Source organism: Dictyostelium discoideum (genome assembly GCF_000004695.1).
Source record: "Dictyostelium discoideum AX4 chromosome 2 chromosome, whole genome shotgun sequence".
In the NCBI taxonomy this organism is placed as follows: Eukaryota; Evosea; class Eumycetozoa; order Dictyosteliales; family Dictyosteliaceae; genus Dictyostelium; species Dictyostelium discoideum.
Window position 1 is genome coordinate 7,261,177 of NC_007088.5, and position 22,500 is coordinate 7,283,676.

At 19.6% G+C, this 22,500-nt stretch overlaps 16 protein-coding genes and 2 non-coding genes across 18 annotated transcripts in view; 10 read left to right on the forward strand and 8 right to left on the reverse strand.

Annotated features, from left to right (window-relative positions):
* DDB_G0277003 (hypothetical protein) overlaps nt 1-103 on the forward strand; it is a gene marked incomplete at both ends in the record, with an annotated part of 941 nt that extends 838 nt beyond the window's left edge. Inside the window, one exon of the mRNA XM_637752.1 lies at nt 1-103. This exon is cut by the window's left edge and continues 337 nt beyond it. Within this exon, the coding sequence (XP_642844.1) occupies nt 1-103 (103 nt within the window).
* Nucleotides 104-278: 175 nt separating this feature from the next.
* cpiC (cystatin A3) lies at nt 279-560 on the reverse strand (the record flags this gene model as incomplete). Its single annotated transcript, XM_637753.2, has 1 exon — nt 279-560. A coding segment is annotated over one exon (282 nt), but the record flags the coding sequence as incomplete, so codon positions are not given.
* A 797-nt stretch (nt 561-1,357) lies between these two features.
* Nucleotides 1,358-2,320, forward strand: DDB_G0277025 (hypothetical protein; the record flags this gene model as incomplete). The annotated part of the gene is made up of 3 exons (XM_637754.1): nt 1,358-1,820; nt 1,983-2,227; nt 2,315-2,320. The coding sequence occupies 3 exons, from the start codon at nt 1,358-1,360 to the stop codon at nt 2,318-2,320; spliced, it is 714 nt and encodes a 237-aa protein (XP_642846.1).
* Nucleotides 2,321-2,478: 158 nt separating this feature from the next.
* On the reverse strand, nt 2,479-2,742 carry DDB_G0276901 (hypothetical protein; the record flags this gene model as incomplete). Its single annotated transcript, XM_637755.1, has 1 exon — nt 2,479-2,742. The coding sequence occupies one exon, from the start codon at nt 2,740-2,742 to the stop codon at nt 2,479-2,481; it is 264 nt and encodes an 87-aa protein (XP_642847.1).
* Nucleotides 2,743-2,997: 255 nt separating this feature from the next.
* On the reverse strand, nt 2,998-3,976 carry DDB_G0276899 (glutathione S-transferase domain-containing protein; the record flags this gene model as incomplete). Its single annotated transcript, XM_637756.1, has 2 exons — nt 2,998-3,768; nt 3,866-3,976. The coding sequence occupies 2 exons, from the start codon at nt 3,974-3,976 to the stop codon at nt 2,998-3,000; spliced, it is 882 nt and encodes a 293-aa protein (XP_642848.1).
* A 561-nt stretch (nt 3,977-4,537) lies between these two features.
* On the reverse strand, nt 4,538-5,106 carry cbpA (calcium-binding protein; the record flags this gene model as incomplete). The annotated part of the gene is made up of 2 exons (XM_637757.1): nt 4,538-4,981; nt 5,080-5,106. The coding sequence occupies 2 exons, from the start codon at nt 5,104-5,106 to the stop codon at nt 4,538-4,540; spliced, it is 471 nt and encodes a 156-aa protein (XP_642849.1).
* A 1,251-nt stretch (nt 5,107-6,357) lies between these two features.
* On the forward strand, nt 6,358-8,112 carry DDB_G0276897 (PhoPQ-activated pathogenicity-related protein; the record flags this gene model as incomplete). Its single annotated transcript, XM_637758.1, has 3 exons — nt 6,358-6,547; nt 6,700-7,150; nt 7,260-8,112. 3 exons carry the CDS (start codon nt 6,358-6,360, stop codon nt 8,110-8,112), a joined length of 1,494 nt encoding a protein of 497 aa, XP_642850.1.
* A 48-nt stretch (nt 8,113-8,160) lies between these two features.
* DDB_G0276999 (transmembrane protein) lies at nt 8,161-9,130 on the reverse strand (the record flags this gene model as incomplete). Its single annotated transcript, XM_637759.1, has 3 exons — nt 8,161-8,664; nt 8,761-8,916; nt 9,014-9,130. 3 exons carry the CDS (start codon nt 9,128-9,130, stop codon nt 8,161-8,163), a joined length of 777 nt encoding a protein of 258 aa, XP_642851.1.
* Nucleotides 9,131-9,830: 700 nt separating this feature from the next.
* On the reverse strand, nt 9,831-10,872 carry tmem56A (TMEM56 family protein 1; the record flags this gene model as incomplete). The annotated part of the gene is made up of 3 exons (XM_637760.1): nt 9,831-10,196; nt 10,343-10,592; nt 10,712-10,872. The coding sequence occupies 3 exons, from the start codon at nt 10,870-10,872 to the stop codon at nt 9,831-9,833; spliced, it is 777 nt and encodes a 258-aa protein (XP_642852.1).
* A 543-nt stretch (nt 10,873-11,415) lies between these two features.
* Nucleotides 11,416-12,376, reverse strand: tmem56B (TMEM56 family protein 2; the record flags this gene model as incomplete). Its single annotated transcript, XM_637761.1, has 3 exons — nt 11,416-11,790; nt 11,880-12,123; nt 12,222-12,376. The coding sequence occupies 3 exons, from the start codon at nt 12,374-12,376 to the stop codon at nt 11,416-11,418; spliced, it is 774 nt and encodes a 257-aa protein (XP_642853.1).
* A 595-nt stretch (nt 12,377-12,971) lies between these two features.
* DDB_G0276889 (hypothetical protein) lies at nt 12,972-13,193 on the forward strand (the record flags this gene model as incomplete). The annotated part of the gene is made up of 1 exon (XM_637762.1): nt 12,972-13,193. The coding sequence occupies one exon, from the start codon at nt 12,972-12,974 to the stop codon at nt 13,191-13,193; it is 222 nt and encodes a 73-aa protein (XP_642854.1).
* An 86-nt stretch (nt 13,194-13,279) lies between these two features.
* DDB_G0276891 (hypothetical protein) lies at nt 13,280-14,419 on the forward strand (the record flags this gene model as incomplete). The annotated part of the gene is made up of 1 exon (XM_637763.1): nt 13,280-14,419. One exon carries the CDS (start codon nt 13,280-13,282, stop codon nt 14,417-14,419), a length of 1,140 nt encoding a protein of 379 aa, XP_642855.1.
* A 49-nt stretch (nt 14,420-14,468) lies between these two features.
* Nucleotides 14,469-15,773, forward strand: DDB_G0276775 (hypothetical protein; the record flags this gene model as incomplete). The annotated part of the gene is made up of 1 exon (XM_637764.1): nt 14,469-15,773. One exon carries the CDS (start codon nt 14,469-14,471, stop codon nt 15,771-15,773), a length of 1,305 nt encoding a protein of 434 aa, XP_642856.1.
* A 221-nt stretch (nt 15,774-15,994) lies between these two features.
* Nucleotides 15,995-16,255, forward strand: rnu2e. Its single transcript has one exon. It is a non-coding gene (small nuclear RNA).
* A 384-nt stretch (nt 16,256-16,639) lies between these two features.
* Nucleotides 16,640-17,807, forward strand: DDB_G0276773 (hypothetical protein; the record flags this gene model as incomplete). Its single annotated transcript, XM_637765.1, has 2 exons — nt 16,640-17,555; nt 17,668-17,807. 2 exons carry the CDS (start codon nt 16,640-16,642, stop codon nt 17,805-17,807), a joined length of 1,056 nt encoding a protein of 351 aa, XP_642857.1.
* A 413-nt stretch (nt 17,808-18,220) lies between these two features.
* Nucleotides 18,221-19,501, forward strand: DDB_G0276771 (hypothetical protein; the record flags this gene model as incomplete). The annotated part of the gene is made up of 1 exon (XM_637766.1): nt 18,221-19,501. The coding sequence occupies one exon, from the start codon at nt 18,221-18,223 to the stop codon at nt 19,499-19,501; it is 1,281 nt and encodes a 426-aa protein (XP_642858.1).
* Nucleotides 19,502-19,977: 476 nt separating this feature from the next.
* Nucleotides 19,978-20,239, forward strand: rnu2f. Its single transcript has one exon. It is a non-coding gene (small nuclear RNA).
* Nucleotides 20,240-20,474: 235 nt separating this feature from the next.
* DDB_G0277031 (PhoPQ-activated pathogenicity-related protein) lies at nt 20,475-22,316 on the reverse strand (the record flags this gene model as incomplete). The annotated part of the gene is made up of 4 exons (XM_637767.1): nt 20,475-21,378; nt 21,471-21,770; nt 21,870-22,023; nt 22,142-22,316. The coding sequence occupies 4 exons, from the start codon at nt 22,314-22,316 to the stop codon at nt 20,475-20,477; spliced, it is 1,533 nt and encodes a 510-aa protein (XP_642859.1).
* Between the last annotated feature and the right edge of the window lie 184 nt (nt 22,317-22,500).

The following is a 22,500-nucleotide window of genomic DNA, read 5'->3' on the forward strand; positions in this document are numbered from 1 at the left end:
AATTGATATAACAAAACAATTTGAGCAATCATCTCCAACTTCACCTTTTATTTATGATAGATCTCAAATTGTATTATATAAAATTTATTTAGAAAAGAAATAAAAAATAAAAATAAAAATAAAAAAAAGTATGTGTTGATACATATGTAATATAGTTTTAATTAGTCTATAGAATATATATATACATGAATTAATTGTTTTTATTATTTATTTTTGTATAAAAAAAAAAGATAAAATGAAAATTCTTTTTTTTTTTTTTTTTTTTTTTTTTTTTTTAAAAAATAAGTAATGTCATCTTCTAAAGATTTATGTTGTTGAACTGAAACTAAATTTGGAGTACCTTTGAATGCTTCGTAAACTCTAATATGATCATAGCCATTATCAGTTTTAACTTTGATAAAGTAATTCATACCATTAACCAATTGTTTCTTATACGAGATTGCTTGGAATATTGAATAATTGGTACCTAGTTTCTTTTCAAGTTGTTCTTTAACTGTATTGGTAATTTCTTGAATCTCTGGTGTGGCATTAATTGGATGTGGGCTAATTCCTCCTGTCATCTTTTTTTTTTTTTTTTAAACTATTAATATTTGAATACTTTAAAAGTTGTTTTTTGATTTTAAATGTTAACTAAATTAAAAAAAAAAAAAAAATTTCTTTTAAATAATTAAAAAAATACAAATTGCTTTGAATTAATATTTTTTTTTTTTTTTTTTAATTTAGTTTTTTTATTATAAAAAAAAAAATTAAAATAAAATTTTAAAAAAATTATTATAAAAATGGTGAAAGGGGTATTTAATTTTATAATTATGACACCACACTCCCCCACTCACTTTTATATATATTTTTTATTTATAAATGTATATATCAAACAAAAGTAATTTTTTTTTTTTAATATTTCATTTTTAAAGGTAAATTTTTTTTTTTACATCTCACTTCATATAAATTTATTTTTTTCTATTTTTAAACTTTTTTTTTTTATTTTTTTTTTTTTTTATTTTTTATTTTTTTTCAAATTACAAAAAAAAACCAAATTCTTGAATATCTTTAATCTCGATCAAACCATTTAACATTTTTTATTTTTATTTTGTATTATTTTATATTATTTTTTTTTTTTCGTAAAATGCAAATTTAATTTAATTTATTTTTTTTTCATTTCTCAACATTTCAAAAAAAAAAAAATCAATATAAAAAAAAAAAAAAAAATTAAAATCATTTTATTAAAATACCTTTTTAAATATCTTTACAATAATTATTATCTTTATAATAATTATTATATTTATCTAAACATTTCCAAATAATAAAAAATATAAAAATAAAATTAAAATTAAAATTAAAATTAAAAAAAAAAACAAATATGGATTGTATAAGTACATTTGAAAATAATAATAATAATAAAAATAATTTAAGTGAAATTATTAAAAAAACAGTTGAATTTGTAAAAGAAGAAATTAATTCATATAATGACCCATCACATGATTATAATCATATTGAACGTGTTTGGAAATTAGCAAAGAATATTGCAGAGAAAGAGAATTATGCAGACCCAAATAATAGTGAACGTCCAACTGAATTATTAGAATTGGCAGCATTATTACATGATGTGAAAGATCATAAATATTTGAAAAAGGGTGAAGACGAAAATACATGTTCAAATACAATCATTTCATTTTTAACTTCAAATAATTATCCATTAGAAAGTGCTCAAAAGATTGCACTCATAGTTAGTCAAATTTCTTTTAAAAATGAATTAGGTAATTTTTCAACAACTCAACTTTTACTTGAATCTAAAATTGTACAAGATGCTGATAGATTAGATGGTATGTTATTATTATTATTATTATAATTAAATTTATTTATTAAATTTAAAATAATTATTAATAATTATTTAATATTTATTATTATTATTATTATTATTATTATTATTATTATTATTATTATTATTATTATTATTATTATTATTATTATTTATTATTATTTAGCAATTGGAGCAATTGGTATTGCAAGAAGTTTCTCATTTGGTGCAATAAAGAATAGACCATTCTATGGAGAGGGTACTATGAAATTAATGAATTCAGATTTAAAAACAGTTGATATGTCACAAGAACAATATAAAAAACAAACAAGTCCAACAATTGACCATTTTTATGAGAAATTATTTAAATTACAATCATTATTAAAAACTGAAACTGGTAAAACAATGGGAATTCAAAGACATCAATTTATGGTTGATTTTATAAAACAATTCAATAATGAATTAAATAATGGATTAAAAAAAAAAAAAAAAAAAAAAAAAAAAAAAAAAAAAATATAGAATTAATTTATTTATTTATTTATTTTTTTATTTTTTTGATGATAATTTGTAAATAAAAATAAAAATATTAAAAAAAAAAAAAGATATATATTTTAGCTTTGCGTATCTACTTTTAATTTTTTTTTTTATATTTATTTTTTTTTTTTTTATAAAAAAGAAAATATTTAAAATGAATTTGCAATTTCAGATAAAATTAATGAAGATTTAGCTTTAATTTCATTTTTATCTGAAATATCCATTGGTAAATTATTGAATTCTCCTTTTTCTATAAATTCTTTTAACTTGTCAAAATCTGAAGAAGATGCCAATAAATTTCTTAAATATCTATAAAATAGTAAATGATTATCATATAAAGTAAATTCACGTGTATATTGTTTTAAATAGGCTTCAATAATTTCCAGAATTTTATTAACATTATTTTTAATCATTTTTTTTTTAATTTCTTTAGTCATTTTTATTATTTATATTTAATATGCATCTAAAAATAAAATAAAACAAAAAAAAAAAAAAATTAAAGCGTGAAAAAAAAAAAAAAAAAAAAAAAAAAATTTAATTCGAAAAATTAAAAAAAAAGTGAAGTTTCATTATTTTATTTTTATTTTTATTTTTTTGTTTATTTTTTTATTTTTTTAATAATATATATTTTAAATATTTAATTTTTTTTTTTTTAAAAAAATAAATAATTATTGTTTTAATAATTCCCATTTTGCATCAGAGAAAATTAAAGATCTAACATTTTGAATATAGTTAAGTAAATTTTGATTTTCAAAAAGTATTGAACGAATTGGAGTATCAACTGGTACATAATAAATTTGAGCCAATGTTGAAAATAATGAGATATCTGCCATTGATAAATGGTCACCAAAAATAAAAGTTTTTGAACCTAATAAATTTGAAAGTGAGTTTAAATCTGATTTGAAAACTGAAACCACTTCATCTAAACTGAAATTACCAACTTGGGTTTTATATTTTTGAATTGACACTTGGTTTATAGCCTTATGAGCAAATGATCTAAAAATTGGATTTTGAATACTTGATAAAAGTCTTGGAATTATTTTTTCATTATATTCAGGTACGACCCAACGGATGTATGCTGATAAATATGTAAAAGCTTGATCAATGAAACGTTTTGTGATATGGTCAATTGCTTGATCCATTTCACCGCTACCACCACCACTACCGATGGATTGTTGCATTTTTGGTGTCACATGTTTAAATTGTTGTGAAATCCATTCTAAAATGAAATAACTATCATAAACGAATTCATCATTATAACGAATGTATGGGAATGTTTTTCTTGGATTTGGTCCTAAATCACCAGTTGTATTAATTTCATATCTAATATTACAATATTCTAATATTGATATCACTTTTAAAACAAATGGTGAATAACTTGGTAAATCTTTATTTATACCTGGGAAATCTGCAACGTAAACAACATCTTTTTCAAAAATCTTTTTTTTTTTTTTTTTTTTTTTTTTTTAAAAAAATGTTAAAAATGGTGAAATAATGAAAACAAGGTTCAGAAGAGTAATTAAAATGAATATTTACTGGTTTATTTGTATTTAGTGAAATTGTTTTATAAAGGATACCAGCTGAAACTGTAACAGTTGCAGCAACTAATAATTTATTATTTTTGACTACTTCAATTACTTTTTCCATTTTATTGTATATTTTAATTTATTAAATAAATTTTATTTAAAAAAAAAGATTTTTTTTTTTTTTTTTTTTCTTTTTTTCACAGGTGAACTTTTTTTGATTATTAATAATTTTTTTTTTCCAAATGGTTTTTATTTTATGTTTATTTATATTTTTTTTTTTTTTTTTTTTTTTTGTTTTTTTTCTTTTTTTTTTTTTGTGACGAAATTTTAACGCTAAAAGTAAAATTTCAAAGAATTGATTGATAACAATTATGTCTCTTCGGCATTTTTATTTTAATTTGTTTTAATTTTTTTTTTTTTTTTTTTTTAATTTACACATTAAATAAAATATAAACTTGTGGTCTAAACTAAAAATAATTTTATTTAGTATTATAAACATGTTCAACTAAAAATAAAAATAAAATACTTTTTTATTATTCAAATCAAATATTAAATAAAACATACTAAATCTTTAAAATTATTTTTAAAAGATTATTTTTTATTTATTTATTTATTTAAATTTTTTTAAAAATGAAAATTATAAATGTTGATTAATAATTATTGAATTTGAACAATAAATTATTTATTGTTCTGGGAGACTTTTGTATTTAGTAACGTACTCCTGAAGTTCACACTTGGTTACGAATCTGTCATTATCTTTATCCAATTCACTAAAGAAATTTTCAACAATCATAAGTGGAGCAATTGCATCTGGATTGTTTTTATTTACCCAATTGCATACTTCATCCCATGAGATCCTTCCATCCTTATCAGTGTCATAGCCTTTCAAGAAGTTGTTACAGATGTTGTTAATTGCCTTTTGCAATTTCTTTGCAGCAACATCAGCCTTATGGCCATGAATCTCTTTTATTGAAATAATTCCATCCTTATCCTTATCAAGAGAAATAAACATTGAAGAGGCAGCACGTAATGGATCTTTTGAACCGGTTTCCTTCAAACGTTTTACAGCTTCATCAAATGTAATATTACCATCACCATTTGAATCAAATTTTCTTAACATATCCTCCTATGCACAGTTAGTTTTTGGAAAGAAAAAAAATAAAAAAAATTATTAATATGGCATTTCTATTTTCTTTTTTTTTTTTTTTTTTTTTTTTTACATACTACATCTTTTGTAATTGCACAATCCATTTTTTAATTTTAATATTTTCTAACAATTTAATAACACAATAATGAAATAATTAATGAAAAAAAAATTGAAAATTACTCCCTTTAAATAGAAAAAATATTATTTTTATTTTTTTTTTTTATTTTAATTATTTTTTTTTTTTTTATTATTATTATTAATATAATTATTATTTTTTTTTTTTTAAATTTTAATTTTTCATTTTTATTATTATTTTTATTATTATTAAAATTTTTATTTTTTTTTAGGGGGTACCATCTTTTTTTTTAATACCCCCAATCACACATATTACAAAAATGGATATTGAATTCAACTGTTTTTTTTTTTTTAAATATTAATTTTTCATTTTTATCATTATTATTATTATTATTATTATTATTATTATTAAAATTATTTTTTTTTTTAGGGGGGCACCCCTCTTTTTTTTTTTAGGATTGTATGTGTGAAGTTAATTTAAAAAAAAAAAAAAAAAAAAAAAAAAGCAGTTGAATTCAATATCCATTTTTGTAATGTGTGTGATTGGGGGTATTAAAAAAATTTTAATAATAATACTAAATAATTTCATTTTTATTATATAATTTTTTTTTTATATATTTATTTTTATTATTTTTTTTTTATTATTTTTTTTTTATTATTTTTTTTTTTATATAGAATTTTTTTATAATTCAATCTTTTAGAATTATGTCATACTATTAAGATAGGTTTATTTAATTTTTTTAATTAATTGGGAATTATTTGTAAAAAATATATTTAAACTTTCAATATAAACAAATTGTCAAGTTTAAATATATTTTTTGCTTAGTACTTTCCAATTTATTTAAAATAATTAAAATAAATATATTTAAATAGTATTACAATAATTAACTCTTATTTTTAATTTCTAAGAAATTGAGATTATATTTATCTCTTTTACTTTTTTATTTTTTTTTATTTATGTTTGTTTTATCTTGAGTTTTAGTTATAATTAAAAAAGTTGGAATATAAAAAATAAAATATTTAAAATAATTTTTAATAAAAAAAAATAATAAAAAAATAATAAAAAATAATAATCAAATAAACCAACTTTAATAGCACAACCATAAAAATAAAATCACAAAAAAAATATCTAAAAATTTCGAGCTTGGGTTGTCATTTTTATTTTTGTCAATTGTCACAAAATTTATTTTTTTAATTTTTTTTTTTTTTAATAAAAAAAAAAATTGATTATAGAAAAAAAAAAAAAATAATGGTTCAAAATTTTAATTTCACTCACAAAAATGAAACTTAGTATTGTTACTTTTATTGTAACAGTAGTTGTGTTATCAGTGATCTATATTTATAATAGTTCAACATTATTAGAATCTAGAGTATTGAAGGATTATGTTGAAAAGTATGATCCAAATTATAAATGGACATTAAATGCAACTTATAACACTAATGTCTCAACAATTTACATATTAGAATTAAGTATGTTTTTTTTGGATAATAATAATTGTTTAGAAAAATAAAAAAAATAAAAAAAAAAAAAAAAAAAAAAAAAAAAGTGAAAATATTAATATATATTGATAACATATTATTAAATAATTTTTTTTTATTTTTTAAATAATTATGTTAATTAGCATCACAAAAATGGGATATGGGAAATTCAAGTAGTCCACTTTGGAAACATTGGTTAACAGTTTGTATACCAAATAATGCAACAGAAAATTTAGAAACTGGTTTATTACTTATTGATGGAGGTTCAACAGTGAATTGGGCAGTACCAAGTGTTAATGGTTGGAGTTCTTTTGGTCAACAATTATGTAAAACATCAAATGAAATTACAGCAACAGTTCAACAAGTACCAAATGAACCATTGATTTTTGATAATAATGGTATTAAAAGATCAGAGGATGGTATTGTTGCACTCACATGGCGAAAATATATTGATACAAAGGATTCAAATTGGGTTAGTTTACTTCCACAAACTAAATCTGCAATTAAAGCAATGGATGCAGTTCAAGAATTTGGTAAAGAAATTGGTAAATTTTCAATTAAAAATTTTGTTGTAACTGGTGCTTCAAAGCGTGGGTATGTATTTAAAATTATTTTTTTATTTTTTTTAATTTTATTAATTTTATTAATTTATTATTTTTTAAATTGTTATTATTATTATTTTTATTATTATTTATTTCAAAAGATGGACAACATGGGGTACAGCAATGTCATCAGATAAACGTGTTGTTGGTATTGCACCAATGGTTATACCAATTTTAAATGTTGCAGAAAATATTGGATCACAAATGCAAGATCTTGGTGAATGGTCATTTGAATTATATGATTATATTCAAAATGGTATCACAAATTTCCTTTATACAAAATATTTTGATAATCTTAGAAAGATCATTGACCCAATTAATTATATTAATACATTGGAACCAATTGCAAAATATGTATTAAATGCAGCAGATGATGAATTCTTTGCAGTTGATAGTCCAAAATTCTTTTATAGTAAATTAAAAGGTGAGACTAGATTAAACACCTATCCAAACACTAATCATAATGGTATTAAGAAACAAGCAGTTGCCAATGATATTGTAAACTTTTTCAAATTGGTCGCATTTGGTATTGAACGTCCAGAGATTGAATGGTCAATTGAATACTCTCAAGATAAAAACTTTGGTACAATTAAAATGAAAGTTTTAAAAGGTGTACCAACTAAAATCTCCTTATGGTTTTCAACAACAATTTCAACAACAATGAGAGATTTCCGTATGTATACATGTGAAGATGCTTCATGTTATCAAAATCTCGATTGGCAATCCATTGATATTGAAATCTCACCAGAAAACAATTATTTCTATACAATGGAAAAACCAGCTGCTGGTTGGACTGGTTTCTTTTATCAAGTTGAATTTGAAACTGGTTCATATTACTCAACTGAAGTATCAATTGTACCAGATATTTTACCTTTCCCAAAATGTCCAATGTCAGTTTGTGCTTCTGGTATTCCAGCTTATAAAAATAAAACTTTAGAAATAGAAAATAATTAATTAATTAAAAAAAAAATAAATTTATTTATTTTCAAAATTAAAACTTATTTATTCAATTGGTTTTGAATTTTTATTTAAAATTGATGGTGGTTGTAATTCACTATTTATTTTATTATTATTATTGTAAATATTATTTTTATTATTATTAATAATATTATGGTTATTAAAATAATCATTATTATAACTAGTATTATTAATATTATTATTTGAATTATTGATATTATTATTATTGATATTATTATTATTATTACCAGATATATTATTTAATGATGGAGATCTTATAGCTGTATCGTTTGTATTATTTATAGTATTCAATTGTTTTAATTTTCTTTCTTTTTTTAAAACTTGAATTAGCCAACTTAAATTGGGATGTAATGCAACACCTTCAACTACAATTAATGCTATTATTTTATATGTTTTCTTTCTGTAATATGCTCTATCATGATTACATTGATCACTTATACATGTATTTTCAATAATATTTAATTCACCAGAATACCAAAAAAATGAAAATGAAGCAGTTATTAATAAACCACTTAGTAATATTACATACTGAATTAATTAATTATTGATTAAATATTACAAATAAAAAGATTAATAAATTTATTTATTTAAATAAAATAAAATTAATAATAAAAATAAACATACCAAATACAATAATTTTGAATTTGTTGATTTTTTAAAAAAAACAAAAATACCAAATAAAGATAATATTAAATGGGATGCAAAATAATACCATGAATCAAATAAATGATCATGGTCATTCGTTGTTACTGATAAAGATAATAGTACAATTGAAATTATCTATTTTAAAAAAATAATAATTAATTTTTAATTATAAATAAATATAATTATAATAAATAAATTAAAAAAAAAAAAAAAAAAAAAAAAAAAAACTTACAACTTGAAATATTACAAATAATTTTCTTAAATGATGTTCATGTTTTTTAATAAATATATAAATTTTTAAAATTGTATTTATTTGCCTTTTTAATTTTCTTAATATATTTCTATACATTTTTATTTTTTATTCTTTTTTTTTTAAAAATAATTTATTAAATTTGCATGATATTTATAATTTAGAAAAAAAAAAAAAATTAAATAAATAAATATATAAATAAATAAATAAAATTATTTTTTTAAAAAAAAAATAAGTTACAAAAAACAAAACAAATAAAATCGAAACAGATAAGGATTAAAAAAAAATAAAATAATAAAATAATATTTTAAAAATTTCATTAAAAAATATAAAAATTCTAATAGATAGTTTGCACAGTTTTTGTTTTTTTTTTTATTTATTTTTATTTTTAATTTTTATAAAATTAATAGTGTAGTACTCTATTTACCCATCAAAAAAATCTCTAAAAACTTGTGATTTGTTTTGTGTGGGTAATGGTGTGTGTGTGTGTGTTAATTGAAAATGAATAAAAAAAAAAATTTTAAAAAAATAAATAAAGAACCCTTAACTACCAATATTGGCCTTCTCATGTTTTAACACCAATATAAATAATAGCATTTTATATCTTCATTCGCCTAAAATTATGTAAAATCTTTTACAATTTTGAACTGAACTATCACTTTTTTTTTTTTTTCTAATCAACCCCTTTTTTTTTTTTTTTTTTTGATTAATTCTACAATATAATCTTTTAAAATAAGTTTTTTTTTTTTTTTTTTTTTTATTATAAATAATTTTTCAAAAAAATTTAATATGATTTTATTTAATTTTTTTTTTTGATTTGAGGAGTACTTGTTTTTGTTCTAGATAAATGTTTTAAAATACCTTTAATTACAAGATAAGTCCAAAATAAATTTAAAATTGTAATTATTGGAAAACAGAAAAATATTATTGTATTTGCAATTGAATTTAATTCAGTATACCCATTAATGTAAATTTTTACAACTTTGATTGGCACATAAATATCTCTAATGAAAATAAAGAAAAATGCCATCATAAATCCATTAATTGAATATAAAATATGATTTTCCAATTTTAAATCTTTTAAAAACCATTTCATATGAATAAAAGGATTTGTAATTTCAAATAATAAAAAATATAATAATGTTAAATGAACTTTTTTATAATACTAAAATAATTATATATATATATATATATATATATATATATATATATATATATATATATAATTTTTTTTTTTTTTTTTAGTATTTTTTATAAACAATATTAATTTTTTTTTTTTTTTTTTTTTTAAATAAATAAACAAATACTTACTAAACCAATATATACATAACTTAAAATACCAACTACCAAATGATGAATAATTATTGGCCAGTCAAATAATTGTTTATAATAAATGATTAAATGAAGTGCATCGAATAAAAAGTAAAATGATATAAATTTTAAAATAAAATCACTCAAAGCACAAGTACTAGTCATTTCGTTTGTTACCCATGATTTTTTATTATAAATACAATAGCATGATAATGAAAATGAAACAATTGAACTAATTGTTGCCACAATTCTAAAAAATTATTTTATTATTATTATTTTTTTTTTTTTTTTTTTAAAAAATATTAATTTTTTTTTTTTTTTTTTTTTTTTCAATTATTTATTATTGTTAAAAATGAATTTAATATGTACTTATTTGTCCATTCTATTTTTGAAGAATATGATAATTGTTTTTCATTATTATTAAAAATAGTTTGTAGTAAACTTGGTATCCATATATATAATGATGTATAGTATAAAATGAAACCTAAAGGTTCAACTGATATTAAATAATTTGAAATATAACTAAACATTTTACCATTGAAATTATGTATTGTTTTTAAATCTTAAATTTTTTATTTTATTTTTTAAATTTTTAATATGTAAATTATTGTTTTTTTTTTTTATTATTTTTTTTTTTTATTTTTTTTTTATTTTGTTTTGTTTTTTTTTTTTTTATTTTTTTTTTTTTTTTTTAATAACCACAAAAAAAATAATCACGTCATAACCCAAATTAAAAAAAAAATAAAAATAAAAATAAAAAAATTAGATTCAAACAAAATTCATTCAAAAATTAACAAAAAAAAAAATAAAATAAAAAAATGAAAAAAATTAAATTGGTTTTATTACATAACCCATTAATAGCACCTTACGGTTTTAATAATATAGAAGATATTATTTTTTAAAAAGGTGGGATTTAAACAATCCCAACCAATTTCTGGGCTCCCAGAAATTTCAGATTAATTTTTTTTTTTTTTTTATTTTTTTTTTTATTTTTATTTTTTTTTTTGGTTAAAGTGATTTTTATCTTTCTTTTTTAGTGTTTTTTTATTTTTATTTTTATTTTTATAATTAATTTAATCTTGTTTATTTTTTATTCTTGAATTTTCATTTTTTGAAGTAGTGAAATATTTGAAAATGGATTTTGAAATGTAAAATGTCCAATATAAATTCAAAAGGGTGATTGCAGGATATACAAAATTTATAAAAAAAGGTATTAAAGGATCAGTTTCAATTGAGTAATGTGGTTGATTGAAAATAACATCAAACATTGTTGCTGATGTATAAAAAACTCTAAATAAAACGAAACCAACAAAAATTAATAACCCATTAATTACATATAATGGATGATTTTTTAAATTTAAATCCAATAAAAAAAATCTTAAATTAATTAAAGGTGTTGTTATCTCTGTAAATGTATAACTTAAAAGTAAATGATGTGCTAACCCTTTCTTTAAATATAATAATATTAAATAAAAAAAAAATAAAAAAGTTAGTTGAATAATATTATTATAAAATAATTTTTTATATATATACATACACCTCCTAAAAATGTGAATGATAATAATGCAATAGTATGATGTAATAAATTACCCCATGTAAATAAATATTTACTATAATAAGATGAAATTATAAAATCATAAATAAAATAATATGTAATGAATTTAAAAATGAAATAACTCATTTCACTTGTACTTCTAAGTGAATTCACTATCCATTCATTATAATATAAACAATATATTGATAAAGCTGATGTAACTATAGCATTAACTGTTGATATAATTCTAAAAAAAAAAAATTAAAGTTAATTAATAGTTTTTTTTTTTTTTTTTTTTTTTTTTTTTTTTGTTTTTGTTTATAAAAATATTTAAAAAATACTTACCTGTTTGGCCATTCAATTCTTTTTCTTTCATAAAATCCAATATTGTTTTTTTTAAAAATAATTTCTATTATTTTAGGTAAAAATAAATGTAAAGATGTAAATAATAAAAAACAAGGCAAATCCTGGTATAAAATTACATTTATATTAGTTTCCATTATATTTTATTTTTTTAATATTTAAAAAAAAAAAAACCAAATATTTTTTTTTTTTTTTTTAAAAAAAAAAAAAAAAAGAAAAAAAAAAAAAAAATTTAATTAAATAAAAATAATTATCAAAATAAAAATAAAAATAATAAAAATATATCTTTTAACCACCTTTTTTTTTAAAAAAAAAAAAAAAAAGAAAAAAAAAATTTAAATGCCAATCGGTAGAGTAAATACTTAAATATCATAATTGAATTTTTTAAACCACTTTTTAAATTTAAAAAATTCAATTATGATATTTAAGTGTTTTTATTTTTTTGATAAAAAAAAAAAATAAAAAAAAAAAAAAAAAAATTATTATCAATTTTGTGGATATCAATAGATATACAAAAATAAAAGATTTCCTTGTATTTTATTCGTAAAAATTTATCAACTACATAAGAACAGTAACAACTTCGCCCTAATCAACTCTAAAACAATAGTTTGCAAAAAATGTCAAAAAAAAAAAATAAAAAAAAAAACAGAAATTTTTAGCGCCAACAAAATTTTTTTTTTTTTTTTTATTTTTTTTTTTTTAATCACCACCAAAGCCAACACCACCACTACAATGAATGACAACAATCAAAATGATATTGAAAATATTGAATTAGAAAAAAAGAATCTGGTTTTTATATTGGAGATAGCAAAATCATATAGTATATCAACAACTAAATTAAAGAAAATGGAAATCATTGAAAAGATAAAAACAGTAGCTAAAAGGAAAAGAGAATATGAAGAAGAACAAAAGCAAAAAGCAAATGTAATTCATTCAATAAAATTATTAAATTAACAATTGTAGATAATATTGAACCAATTGAAATATTATTTTGGAAAGTGTTTAGAAATAAACTAATTTATAGAAATATATTCTCATTTATGGATCAACGATTTTCATTAAGCTATGACTCAATTTCATCAATACCAAATCTTATAATTTCAAATCAATTTAGTATATTAAAAGAAAAAGTTTATAGAAATTGTAGATACTTACAATTTGATTTAAAGAGTGGACAATTGGGAATCAATTATTTAAAACTATTATTCGAAAATGTTAAAGATGATTATAAATTCTATAGAAACTTTTTTAAAAATGATAATCATTATTATGAATCCCAAGACATTATATCATTTGCATTAATTTTATCAAAGAATTTACAAATTTATAAATTGTATATCAAAGAATTCAATTATGAACCAACAAAATTAGATCTTTTATTTTCGATTATATCTGGTTCAAATAAATTCATTAAATATCTATTTGAATTAAATCCACCACCAATTTCAGAATTAGCTCCTAAATGTTTAATTGAAAATATTTTAATAATATTTTTAGAGGGTGAACAAGATCAGATCAATAGATCAAGAAAAGAAGCTTTTCCTTCTATTAAAAAAGATGATATTTTCAAAGGACTACTTTGTTATTTAAATATCATTAACAATAATAATGATGATGATTTCAGTTGTAGTTTAAATTATAATGAATTAATAAATGATAAAACTGAAAATGATTTATACGAAATTAATGAAAACTCAACATTAAAAAGATTAATCACAATTTGTATTTTTTCAATAAAAACAAAAACATCATCAGAAGAAGAAAAAGATGCAACAAAAACATCAAAAACATCAAATGAATCATTTAAATCAGTTCCAACAATTCAAGAAATTGAAAATTTTAAAGAAAAAGTTGGTAAAGAAAGATTAAAATCAATTTTACAAGATCCGATCAATTATAATTATAAAAGGGATGACAATAATGAAATTAAAAATTTTATAAAGAAACTTTTATATTTTTATTTTTCAACATTTAAAAAAACATCAAGTATTTTATATTACTGTTATTTTGATGATAAAGATTATGGTGATGATATAGCCCATACTCCTACCAATTTCATTCTTCCTACACCAAAGATTGAATTTGCTTTTAGATTTGGAAATTTTAAAATTTTAGAATCATTCAAAACAATTGATTTTTATCAAATTCTGCCAACTATTCATTTTGATAAAAATAATTAAAAGATTTAATAAAAAGCCAGTAAAAGGTTGTTGGTTATATTATTTTTATATGCTTGTAATTCATAATGATATTGAATTATTAAAATATTATTATTCAAATGGTAATGTTGGTATTGTTACACAATTATTTAGTGTAAAAAATTCTCCAATAGTTGCACCAATATATTATATCAATTCAATTGATATGTTAGAGTATTTATTTAATAATCATATAAATTTCTTCAAAGAACCACGTATTGATGGTAATCGTTATAGTACAAATTTTAAAAATTTAGAATTATTAAAACATTTTGAACTATTATTAACCCAATCAAACTCAAACTCTACTTCTTCTTCTTCTTCTTCTCCTTCTCCTTCTCAAAACCACTTTTCCGATGGTCATTTTTGTTTTATTAGCCATTCTATTAATAATTTTGAATTTCTAAAAAACAAAAACCTTCTTACTTTTGCAAATTACTTTGCTTCAAATTCTAAATACCATGATGCAAATTTAGACTATGAACAACTGTTTGTTTTAATCTCTAATGTCGAACCATCATCTCAACTATCGATCAGTTTTGAAACATTAAGAGATTTTGCAATTAACTCTATGAAATATAAAAGAAAAAACTTATTCTTTACCAGAGCATCAGTAAGAAGTACAAAGTATGCATATCATTATTTAAAATTCATTGATTGGATGTTTATTAACTATAATCAGGAAAAGGAAAATGCTTGTAACTTCTTTTACAAAGGATTTCACCATTATCATAACCTTTTTGCAACCCATAGATATTGTTCAAACAACAATGACATCAATGACACCCACAACTTCAGCTTCAATAATAATAATAATAATAATAATAATAATAATAATAATAATAATAATAATAATAATAATAATAATAATAATGATATTGAAGGAAATAAACATCTTGTTATTGAAAGATTGGAAAAATCAACAGTTTTAATCAATGATTTAACACCATATTTATATGAAATTAATAATTTTAAATTTTTAAATTGGTTTTTAACAATCATTAAAATTTATTATTTTTCATCATCAATAGATAATACTGAAAAAAAAACAATTAAAGCAATAGTTGAATCATTTATGAATCTTATTATACATAAATCAAGATTACAAGTACTTGAAATTATTCATCAAAATTTTGATTTCATTTTAAAGAAAGAATCAAATGGTGGAATATTGGATATTAATACTTTAAAATCTTATTTATTTACATCTCTTAAAAATGGTTCAATTAATGTTTCAAAATTTCTTTTTCAATTTATTAATATAACTAAAAAAGAATTTGAAAAAAATTCAAATCAACACTCACTTTTATTCTTTTCAAATAAATTTAATAAATAATAATATTCTTAGTTCTCTTTGCTTTAATTACAAAAAAAAAAAAAAAAAAAAAAAAAATTAAAATAAAAAAAAAAAAAAAAAAAAACTTAAATATTTTTTATTGTTGGAATTTCACTATTTGCTTGTTGTAATTTTTAAAGTAATAATATTTTTTTTTTCCCAAAATTATTATTTTTTAAAAGTTGAATATAAAAAAGAAGAAATTAAGAAATTTTAAAATCACTTTTTTTTGCCTTAAAAAAGCAATAAAGTCAAAAAAATCTTCTTGAAGCGTAATAGCTTTAATCAAGTGTAGTATCTGTTCTAGAACGCTTAAAATCGTTCTGCTATCTAAGTGATAGCTTTCGAATTTAATTTTATTTTTTATTCGAGGTTTTTAGATGTTATTATTATAATATCGGCTTGCCTTTATTCATTACATCTAAAGTTGTATTCCCTCTGTATCGCACCATTTCAGAGTCAATAAAAGAGTACTACCTCTACCTATTTAATTTTAATGAAAAAAAAAAAAAAAAATTAGTTTGCATAGAATAATTACAAACTTTATTATTATGTTTCTATTTTTTTATAAATAAAAAATTATAAAAAAAAAAAAGCCTTTTTATCAAAATTTACTTTAATAAAAAAATTAAAAAAAAAAAAATAATAATAAAAAGAATAAAAAAAAAATACTAAGAAAAAATGGAATTTAATAGTATTTTGCATCTTGGTGCACTTGGTGCAATATTTTTTATTTTTTTTTTTTTAAATTTTCTTAAATTTTTTTTTTTTTTTTTTAAATAACCAATACATTTTTATTTTTATTTTTTTATTTTTTTTTTTTATTTGTTTACCAAAGCAACAACACCACCTCCATCACTACTACAATGAATGGCAACAATCAAAATGATATTGAAAATATTGAATTAGAAAAAAAGAATCTAGTATTTATATTGGAGATAGCAAAATCATATAGTATATCAACAACTAAATTAAAGAAAATGGAAATTATTGAAAAGATAAAAGCAGTAGCTAAAAGGAAAAGAAAATATGAAGAAGAAAAAAAGCAAAAAGCAAATGTAAATTCATTCAATAAAATTATTAAATTAACAATTGTAGATAATATTGAACCAATTGAAATATTATTTTGGAAAGTGTTTAGAAATAAAACAATTTATAGAAATATATTCTCATTTATGGATCAACGATTTTCATTAAGCTATGACTCAATTTCATCAATACCAAATCTTATAATTTCAAATCAATTTAGTATATTAAAAGAAAAAGTTTATAGAAATTGTAGATATTTACAATTTGATTTAAAGAGTGGTCACCATTTGGGAATTATTATTTTTAAACGATTATTTGAAAATATTAAAGATGATTATAAATTCTATAGAATCTTTTTTAAAAATGATAATCATTATGAATTTCAAGACAGTATACCATTTGCATTAATTTTTTCAAAGAATTTACAAATATATAAATTGTATATCAAAGAATTCAATAATGAACCAACAAAATTAGATCTTTTATTTTCAATTATATCTGGTTCAAATAAATTCATTAAATATCTATTTGAATTAAATCCAGACTTATATTCTAAATTTTTAGTAAAAAATATCTTTACCAATATGCTTTTAGAGGGCCTTCACAACCAAATCAATTTATCAAGAAAAGAAATTTTTAATTGTATTAAAAATGTTGATATTTTCAAAGGATTACTCTGTTATTTAACTATCATTAACAATAATAATGATGATGATTTCAGTTGTAGTTTAAATTATAATGAATTAATAAATAGTAAAGCTCAAGACAATATACGAAATTAATCAAAATTCAACATTAAAATGATTAATCACAATTTGTATATTTTTAATAAAAACAAAAACAACATCTACATCACCAGAATAAGATGATGATGATGATGATGATGAAGTAACAACATCAAAAGAATCATTTAAATCAGTTTCAACAATTGAAGAAATTGAAAATTTTAAAGAAAAAGTTGGTAAAGAAAGATTAAAATCAATTTTAGAAGATCCAATTAATTAATTATAAAAGGGATGATAATAATGAAATTAAAAATTTTATAAAGAAACTTTTATATTTTTATTTTTCAACATTTAAAAAAACATCAAGTATTTTTAATTACTGTTATTTTGATGGAAAAGATTATGGTGATGATATAGCCCCCACTCCTACCAATTTCATTCTTCCTACACCAAAGATTGAATTTGCTTTTAGATTTGGAAATTTTAAAATTTTAGAATCATTCAAAACAATTGATTTTTATCAAATTCTGCCAACTATTCATTTTGATACATGTTTTGATGTTGATGATGATAAATGTTATAAAATTTTATTTTCACATTGTTTAGATTAAGAGAAAAAGTTGGAATTCATTAATCAAATAATTAAAAGATTTAATAAAAAGCCTGAAAAAGATTGTTGGTTATATTTCTTTTATGCTTGTAATTCATAATGATATTGAATTATTAAAATATTATTATTCAAATGGTAATGTTGGTGTTGTTACACAATTATTTAGTTTCAAAAATTGTCCAATATTTCCACCAATATATTATATCAATTCAATTGATATGTTAGAGTATTTATTTAATAATCATATAAATTACTTTAGAGAAACACGTATTGATGGTAATCTTTATAATACCAATTTTAAAAATTTAGAATTATTAAAACATTTTGAACTATTACTTACCCAATCAAAAAAAGAAAATCAAGCCTCCTCTTCTTCTTCCCTAAATCACTTTCCCGATGGTCATTTTTGTTTTATAGGCCATTCTATTAATAATTTTGAATTTCTAAAAAACAAAAACCTTCTTACTTTTGCAAATTACTTTGCTTCAAATTCTCAATACCATAATGCAAAATTAGACTATGTACAATTGTTTGTTTTACTCACTAATGTCGAACCATCATCTCAACTATCGATCAGTTTTGAAACATTAAGAAATTTAGCAATTAACTCTATGAAATATAAAAGAATAAACTTATTCCATTTCAGAGCATCGATAAGAGGTACAAAGTACACGAATCATTATTTAAAATTCATTGATTGGATGTTTATTAACTATAATCAGGAAAAGGAAAATGCTTGTAACTTCTTTTACAAAGGATTTCACCATTATCATAACCTTTTTGCAACCCATAGATATTGTTTAAAAGACAATCACATCAATGACACTGACAACTTCAGCTTCAATAATAATAACAATAATAATAATAATAATAATAATAATAATAATAATAATAATGATGATGATACTGATGCAAATAAATATTTTATTATTGAAAGATTGGAAAAATCAATCATTTTAATCAATGATTTAACACCATATTTATATGAAATTAATAATTTTAAATTTTTAAATTGGTTTTTAACAATGATTAAAACTTATTATTATTCATCATCAATAGATGATACTCAAAAAAAACAATTAAAAAATATAGTTAACTCATTTATGAATGCTATTATACATAAATCAAGATTGCAAGTACATGAAATCATTTATCAAAATTTTGATTTCATTTTAAAGAAAGAATCAAATGGTGGAATATTGGATATTAATACTTTAAAATCTTATTTATTTACATCTCTTGGACATGGTTCAATTAATGTTTCAAAATTTCTTTTTCAATTTATTAATATAACTAAAAAAGAATTTGAAAAAAATTCAAATCGAAACTCACTTTTATTCATTTCAAATAAATTTAATAAATAATAATATTCTTATCTTTCTTTAAACAACAACAATATTTTTTTTTTTTTTTTTTTTTTTTTTTTTTTTTTTTTTTTTTTTTTTTTGATGATAATTCAATTTCATGATTTTTATCTATATCTTTATTTGTTTATTTTTTTTATTTTAGCCTATTTCCATTTGATATAATTATCAATATAATAAAAACTTTGTTTTTTTTATGTTTTTTTTTTTCTTAAGAATTTTTTGCAAGAGTTTTAGTTGCCTTTGTTAATAAATTAATTACAAAAAAAAAATATAAAATATAAATTAAAAAATAAAAAATAAAAAAAATATTTTTAGATTTCGATTTTCACTGAAAAAAAAAAAACAATTTTTATTGTTGAAATTTCATTGCTTGTTTGTTGTAATTTCTAAAGTAATAATATTTTTGTTTTTCCCAAATTATTATTTTTTAAAAGTTGAATATAAAAAAGAAGAAATTAAGAAATTTTAAAATCACTTTTTTTTGCCTTAAAAAAGCAATAAAGTCAAAAAAAATCTTCTTGAAGCGTAATAGCTTTAATCAAGTGTAGTATCTGTTCTAGAACGCTTAAAATCGTTCTGCTATCTAAGTGGTAGCTTTCGAATTTAATTTTATTTTTTATTCGAGGTTTTTAGATGTTATTATAATAATATAGGCTTGCCTTTATTCATTACATCTTAAGTTGTATTCGCTCTGTATCGCACCATTTCAGAGTCAATAAAAGAGTACTACCTCTCCCTATTTAATTTTAATGAAAAAAAAATTTTAGTTTGCATGGAAAAATTAAAAAGTTTTTATATTATTCACAGAAATAATTATTTTACTCACCAACCAATAAGAAAAGAAAAATAATAAAAGAGTTTCTATATCCTCTAATTATTATTATTTTAAAAAAAAAAAAAATAAATAAAAAAAAAATAAAAAAAAAATCAAATATTTTATTTATAGAATATATTGAAAAGATTATTTAAATTAAAAATCTTCTTCAATTTCATCTTCAATGTCTTCATAGTCATCTTCATTATCTGAATCATTGTTTTGGTTTTGATTTGATTTCACCCATGATGGTTTACCTGAGCCACATACTTCCATTGTACATTTTGGGAATGGATATACGTCTGGTACAACTGCACCTTCTGAAGTATAGGAAGCACCATTTGAGAATATAACTTGGAAGAAAAAGCCACTCCAACCTGATGTTGGTTTTAACATTGTGTGTGAATAGTTATTGGATGATGATAAATTAATTTCTTGTGATGTCCATTTAATATTTTGGTAACATTCAGCAGCATTACAAGTAAACATACGGAAATCTCTTTTAGTTGATGAAATAGTAGTTGCTGACCATAATAATACTTTAGTTGCAACACCTTTGGTAACTTTAAGATTGATTGTGCCATAGTTTTTACAATCAGAGTAAGCAATGTTCCATGTGATTTCTGGACGTTCAATTCCATTTGCAACCAATTTGAAAAAGTTTGCAATATCAGTAGCACAACTTTGTTGTAAAATTCCACCATGGTTTGTATTTGGATAAATACCTAATTTTGTCTCACCTTTTAATAAATGAAAGAATGATTTAGTTTGATCGAAAAGGAAAAATTCATCAGATGTACCAAGTAAAATAAATTTAGCAATTGGTTTTAATGTATTTAAATAATTAATTGGATCAATAATCTTTGTAACCTTTTTAAAGTATTTGGTGTAAAGGAAATTTGTAATATTATGATTAACATAATCTTTAAGAGCAAATGACCAATTTCCATATGCTTCAACTTGTGCTTCAATATTTTCAACAAGATTTAAAATTGGAATAACCATTGGTGCAATACCAATAACACGTTTATCTACCATAGCTGCACCCCATGCTGTCCAACTTTTGAAATAAAAAAATAAATATATAATAAAAAAAAAATTAGAATTAAAAGAATAATTTATAATAAATAATAATAATTAAAATTAACATACCCACGTTTAGAAGCACCAGTTACAATAAACTTTTTAATTGTGTAATTACCAGTGATTGTTTTACCAAACTCTTGAATTGCATCCATTGCTTTTGTTGCTGATTTGGTTTGTGGAAGTAAACTAAGCCATGTTGGATCTTTAGTATCCATAAATTTACGCCATGTGTATGCTACAATATCATCCTCTGATCTTTGAACACCATCATTTTCAAAAATTATATATTGATTTGGTACTTGAAGAAGTGTAGCTGTAATTTCACCTGATGCATTACATAACATTCCTCCAAATGAATCTAATTTACTATTTATTTTTTTTTTTTTTTTTTTTTTTTTTTTTAATTATTTATTTATATTTTAATTAATATTAATAATAATAATAAAAATGATTATTAATACTTACTTAATTGTTGGTACTGCCCAATTAATATTATTACCATTATTTACAAACAACAAACCAGTTTGATGATTTGATGAATAGTTATTTGGTTTACAAATTGTTAACCAATGTTTCCAAATTGGTTTATCTGTATGACCACTCATCCATTGTTGTGATGCTATTTTTTTTATAATTATTATTGTTAATTTTATTTATTTATTTATTTTTTTTTTTTTTGTTTTTTTTTTTTTTTTTTTTTTTTTTTTTTTTTTTTTTTTTTCTAATTAATAACATACCTAATTCTAAAACATAAACCTTTGCATAATTTATATCATATGTGGCGTTTAAAGTCCATTTATAGCTTGGATCATACTTTTCAACATATTTTTTTAATTTTTTAGATTCTGATAAAACAGAACTACAACTAATTAATATTATTACAATCAAAAATAATAAATTATTTATTTTCATTTCTTTGTATGGTTTCTTTTGATAACACTCAAAATAAAAAAAAAAGAATAAAAAAAGGTTTTTAAATTAAAAAAAAGAAAATAAAAAAAAAAAACTAAATCATTGTCATTAATTGAAAATCTTTAAAACCCAAAAAATCTGCAAATTTAAGTGATGGTTTTTTTTTGAAATTAAAAATTAAAAA